Here is a 6,217-nt window from a genome sequence, read left to right as displayed (position 1 = left end):
CGTGCAGCAGCAACCACAGCCTCCCAGACACTGTTCAGAGAGGTGTACTGTTTTCCCTCCTTGTAAATCTCACATTTGATGATGGACCACAGGTTCTCAATGGGGTTCAGATCAGGTGAACAAGGAGGCCATGTCATTAGATTTTCTTCTTTTATACCCTTTCTTGCCAGCCACGCTGTGGAGTACTTGGACGCGTGTGATGGAGCATTGTCCTGCATAAAAATCATGTTTTTCTTGAAGGATGCAGACTTCTTCCTGTACCACTGCTTGAAGAAGGTGTCTTCCAGAAACTGGCAGTAGGACTGGGAGTTCAGCTTGACTCCATCCTCAACCCGAAAAGGCCCCACAAGCTCATCTTTGATGATACCAGCCCAAACCAGTACTCCACCTCCACCTTGCTGGCGTCTGAGTCGGACTGGAGCTCTCTGCCCTTTACCAATCCAGCCACGGGCCCATCCATCTGGCCCATCAAGACTCACTCTCATTTCATCAGTCCATAAAACCTTAGAAAAATCAGTCTTGAGATATTTCTTGGCCCAGTCTTGACGTTTCAGCTTGTGTGTCTTGTTCAGTGGTGGTCGTCTTTCAGCCTTTCTTACCTTGGCCATGTCTCTGAGTATTGCACACCTTGTGCTTTTGGGCACTCCAGTGATGTTGCAGCTCTGAAATATGGCCAAACTGGTGGCAAGTGGCATCTTGGCAGCTGCACGCTTGACTTTTTTCAGTTCATGGGTTATTTTGCCCCTTGGTTTTTCCACACGCTTCTTGCGACCCTGTTGACTATTTTGAATGAAACACTTGATTGTTCGATGATCACGCTTCAGAAGCTTTGCAATTTTAAGAGTGCTGCATCCCTCTGCAAGATATCTCACTATTTTTGACTTTTCTGAGCCTGTCAAGTCCTTCTTTTGACCCATTTTGCCAAAGGAAAGGAAGTTGCCTAATAATTATGCACACCTGATATAGGGTGTTGATGTCATTACACCACACCCCTTCTCATTACAGAGATGCACATCACCTAATATGCTTAATTGGTAGTAGGCTTTCGAGCCTATACAGCTTGGAGTAAGACAACATGCATAAAGAGGATGATGTGGTCAAAATACTCATTTGCCTAATAATTCTGCACTCCCTGTACATGATATATTGTGGTGAATTGACTGTCCGTAGCTAGCAGGCTCCGATTCATGCGTAAAGCATCAGGGCTTCCATAGCAACCATAGGTCCCCTATCACAACAATGCGAGGCGGCAATGAGGTCAGAGCATTTGTGTTTTCAGCAAGGGGCCTGGCTTTCAGCACCAGACATCCCAAGAATATTGCTGAACTGAAACAGTTCTGTAAAGAGGAATGGTCAAGAATTACTCCTGACCGTTAAGCACGTCTGATCGGCAACTATAGGAAACGTTTGGTTGAAGTTATTGCTGCCAAAAGAGGTTCAACCAGTTATTAAATCCAAGGGTTCACATACTTTTTCCACCTACACTGTGAATGTTTACATGGTGTGTTCAATAAAAACATGGTAACATTTAATTCTTTGTGTTATTAGTTTAAGCAGACTGTGATTGTCTATTGTTGTGACTTAGATGAAGATCAGATCACATTTTATGACAAATTTGCAAAGGGTTCACATACTTTTTCTTGCAACTGTATATTGTATTATTTTCGGTTTTGGCTTGTTCCAATGTATACACCTATCACCATCATAATTCTCATTTCAATAATAAAAAACTGAAAAAAACTGAAATAAGGTACATTGCGATTTTGAAGCGTTTCCTATTCGATTTTTAATCTACCACACTATTGCACACTATTTTTTCTTATCACCAATCATACTAATGGGTATTACATAGGGCTGCGCATCTTCACTCATCTCACGATTCGATGCGATTACGATTATCAAGTCCACGATTCGATTCGATTCGATTCGGCGATGCATCACGATGCATCAAGATTATTACCCAAGTCCCCTTGTTTTTCAATTTTACATCAAAAAATTAATTCAATCAGTCAGAAATTGCACAAAAATATTTATTTGTATCTGCTATTTAAACAAATCATACCAAGTTCCCTGCATATCATATAGCAAAGTCTGAATGAACAAAACAGTGCAGCAGACAACAGTATTTATTTAAAACAGTACTGTCAGTGTCTCTGTAACATTAAACTGTTGTGCTGGCCTGGCTGGTGCAGTTAGTTTATAAGTTTTACAATAGTTTTACCATATAATATATATTATATAATATTAAACAGTACCTACAAAAAAAGGAGCACTTCAGTTCCTGACTGTAAAACATCACAGTGAGTCAGTGAACCTATAACACAGTCAGTGAGACAGTGACTCTGTTATAGGTTCACTCACTGTGATGTTTGCCAGTCAGGAACTGTCTGTCACACAGTGTGTTCAAGTTGTCTGTGTTGCAGAACTTCCTGGTTCACCGTGATTGTTTTGGCAGCAGGAGCAGCACCACCACCAGCACCACCACCACCACCACCAGCACCACCACCAGCACCAGATGGGTAGTACGTCTAGATCAGTGCTATAAGCTCTCAGAGTTGTCACTTTACAGAAAACGTTACCTGCACTGAGCACTCAGCAAGTACAATGTGTCACGAAAAGCCAAGCCATGCCACCATTAGAGGAAGCTGGAAAATCCTTGACAGAATACATTTTCAACTGAATCTGAAAACCTTGGACAAATCTTTATGGGATCACAAACACACACCACAGAATACCAGAAAAAAAATAAACACACATCCTCCTCACTGAATCATAATGGTAAAGGGCAGGCCACAGGACGGGCAATGTGGCACAGCCACCATAGTCAGACATGATGTCAGAAGGTCGGTGTGTGTTTTTTTGGTTTGTGTGAATGTGTATTTGTGTGATCCAATAAAGATTTACTCCAGGTTTTAAGTTTCAATTTATTCTTTCAAGGATTTGCCTTCCTCTGGTGGCTTGGCGGGCGTCAGTTGTCTGGAATTAAATACAGAATTCTTTTGGTTGAAGGTTAAACCCCTAAACAGAGTCAGAAATTCACAGAGCATGACAGACACATTGGGAAAACACCAAAAAACACGTCAGTGTAAAAATACAAAATGGATCGGACGGACAGTCGCATAATAGAAAACCATTCTCCATCTCCTCTAGTCTCCACTCCAGTGCTGCTAAAAGCTAGAATAATATCATATATTCTGATTAATCATCACAGTGAACTTAGAATATATGATATTATACAATTACAAATATACATATTATAACAAAATGTTACATTCATTGACCGTTTGCAATTGCCACGACCTGCCGACCACTGCCAGTCACCTGCAGGCGGTCACTGCCAGTCTGACTGCCAGTGCCACGACGGCACCCCACCAGTCAGTCAGTCACAGTGACTGAGTGCGTTCCGTTGAGGACGAGAGTGGCATAACTGGCGTTAACCGTTAAGTAACTGGTCTTGTTGACAATGACAGGGATGGAGTTGGAGTAACTGAGGGAGGGGTGGGGAGGAAAAAGGGAAGGGGGGGGGAGGGAAAGGGGGGAGGGGGAGGGAAAGGGGGGGGGAAGAAAGAAAGACACAGAGACAGACACTCACAGAGACAGACACAGACACTCACAGAGACAGACACAGAGACAGACAGACAGACACAGAGACACAGACAGATAGACACAGAGACACAGACAGACAGACACAGACAGACAGACACAGAGACACAGACAGACAGACACAGAGACACAGACAGACAGAACAAAATCTATAAAATTAAAAACACTGCTCAGCATTTGGGAACATGTAGATTTTTCTGTAAGAACACCAATTGATCTACATGGTCTGGTTTGAGGGCGCTTCGTTTTGCAGTTACCACATCTCCTGCAGTGGAGAAAACCCGCTCTGCAGACACGCTTGTACCTGGGATACACAAGTATTGCTTTGACAGCCGAGAAAGGAGGGGAAATATGACCTCATGCTCACGCCACCAGTTCAAAGGGTCCTCAGTGAGAGGCAGAGGTGGGGCTTTACAATAGTTTTCCATTTCCTCTTCAGCCTTGGCATAGGGGGTCTTTTTGGGTTCTATTGTACCTTCAGTGTCAGTGAAAGACTGTCCCAGCAAACTCACGAGCAGCGATCTGGCCTTTTTGGGAGGAGATGGTGGAGAATGGTTGTCTTCGATGGGTGAACTGTCCTCTTCTTCCAGAGTTTGTTTTCTTCTAGGCACTTGATGATCCTCTTGTGTCCTCTCACTCTCATCTGATGTAATCTGTGTTTGAACAAAAAAGAAACGGGAAAAAAACAATAAGTAAAAACACAAATGTCAATGCCTTTGATTCTGATGGGGTGATGAAAAAGCACAGGAAACGGACAGTACAATTCCCGCACCGCATCAGATTCAGAAGCGTGGTAGTGCTACTGTCGTTTCAAGAAGAAACATGATGGAATTCTTCAAATTAATTTAATTACCTCCAAGGATGCAGCTTCCTCAGTGACTCCTTTAAATATCTCCAATCTTTCTTCATCTGTGAGGATGAAAGGCAGTCCCTTAAAGCGAGGATCCAGTGCAGAGGCTGTATGAAGGATCTTCTTCTCGGCCTCACTGCTGTACCTCTTCTGGAGATCTGTTCTAATAGAATTCTTGATCTCATGGATCATGGGTGTGTCTCCCATCGTGTCTGTCATGCTCTGGAGAAGTTGTGCATTTATAGGGGCAATGAGAGAAACTGTTGGATTGCGCTCTTCTGACATCAGCATGGTTGCATCCTTCATTGGCTTTAATGCACTCACGGCGTCCTCTGCATTTGACACATCTGTTTCGTTTAGAGTGCAGAGATCGGACTCTCCTCTTCTGACTTCTGGAGACAGCAAGGTGGCACAGACTGCAGGTTGTTGTTCCAAGAACCTCTCGACCATGTCGTATGCACTGTTCCATCTTGTTGCCACATCAGTTATTAGCTTATGATTCTTCAGGCCAAGACATTTCTGTTTCTCTTTTAGACAGTGGCTTGCTCTAGTGCTGCGGTGAAAGAATGTGGATATCCGACGTACTCTGCCAAGAAGCCTAGAGAGAGTGGCCACTTTCAACGCTCGCTGGGATGCAAGATTCAGTGTATGGGCGAAGCATTTCACATGGGGGAATTTTCCAACTTGAGCTGCAACGATCATGTTTGATGCGTTGTCGGTCACAAGCACTACAGATTTATCGGACAGCTGCCATTCTTCCACAACATGAGAAAGTAGCTCTGCCAGATGAGCACCCGTGTGAGACTCATAAATGGCTCTCGTTTGCAGTACATGCGACAAAATCTGCCAGTCCTTACTAACGTAATGTGCTGTTATTGTAACATAAGACTCTGTCGTGACTGAAGTCCAGGAATCACACGTTATTGCGACTCGACTTGCTTGGCTCATTGATGCAATTATCTTAGCTTTGGTTTCGTGGTAGAGTGCAGGTATGACGTTTTCTGTAAAGTGACTTCGTGACGGGATCTTGTAACGCGGCTCTATCATCTTCAAAAGGTAGCGAAACCCACTGTTTTCCACAACAGAGTAAGGGCACAGGTCCTTCGCTATGAAAGCTGCCACAGCTTTTGTTATTCTCTTTACCTTTTCAGAGTTGGGCGGCAAAGTTGACTGTAACATTGCATCAATTCTTGGCTGATCTGGGTTCATTTCCTTGGTGGTGGTGGTGGTGGTAGGTTTTAGCATTTCTGGGTGAAAACGGCTGACGTGGTTTCTCAGATTAGTAGTATTCCCTAGATATTTAATTTTTGTGTGACAGATTTTACACACAGCGTATGACTTGTCCAATTCGTGCTTCCTACTTTTTTCATAAAAGCCAAAATGTTCCCAGATGTTTGCTTTTAAAAAGCTAGGTGCATTTTTTATCTCTCGTTCCTTTTGTTCTACTTCTGCCATTTTTATTTACTAGCAAATGCAATGCATGCCAGCCTCTATGTGAATTTGTGAGTAGGGATGACACAAGTCTTGAATTTGAGTAGATCAACAGAAAAAGTAACACTGCTGGCTGTGGAGCGATTCTCCTCCTGCCTGTGGTGGACTGGACTGAGCCTGAGGAGTGAGGAAAAACGGACAGGTGAGGTGACACAATTTTTTTTTTTTAGGTACGGTAATAACAGGCAGTGTGACCAGCTGCAGTCTCTGTGAGTGGTGTATCTGTGTGATGGTCACCTACCTGTCACAACAAGGTGGCAGAGTCTGGCTGGC

General features: G+C 43.6%; 1 protein-coding gene across 1 annotated transcript; it reads right to left on the bottom strand.

The window, feature by feature from the left end:
- Nucleotides 1-3,714: 3,714 nt before the first annotated feature.
- On the bottom strand, nt 3,715-5,137 carry LOC122919921 (E3 SUMO-protein ligase ZBED1-like). Its single transcript, XM_044269114.1, has 2 exons — nt 4,457-5,137; nt 3,715-4,256 (listed from the first exon to the last, which is right to left on the bottom strand). The coding sequence occupies exons 1-2, from the start codon at nt 4,901-4,903 to the stop codon at nt 3,774-3,776; spliced, it is 930 nt and encodes a 309-aa protein (XP_044125049.1). The 5' UTR covers nt 4,904-5,137; the 3' UTR covers nt 3,715-3,773.
- Nucleotides 5,138-6,217: the final 1,080 nt, after the last annotated feature.

This window comes from Bufo gargarizans, chromosome 9 (genome assembly GCF_014858855.1).
Source record: "Bufo gargarizans isolate SCDJY-AF-19 chromosome 9, ASM1485885v1, whole genome shotgun sequence".
Lineage (NCBI taxonomy): Eukaryota > Metazoa > Chordata > Amphibia > Anura > Bufonidae > Bufo > Bufo gargarizans.
Note: the sequence above shows the minus strand (reverse complement) of the source record. Positions and strands in the feature narration are given on the sequence as shown.

Excerpts from the sequence above, each read along its gene's own strand:
- LOC122919921 (XM_044269114.1), bottom strand. The coding sequence starts at position 4,903 with ATGGTCGAGAGGTTCTTGGAACAACAACCTGCAGTCTGTGCCACCTTG. Across the intron at positions 4,257-4,456 it reads AGGAAGCTGCATCCTTGGAG|ATTACATCAGATGAGAGTGA; the intron begins GTAATTAAATTA and ends GTTCAAACACAG.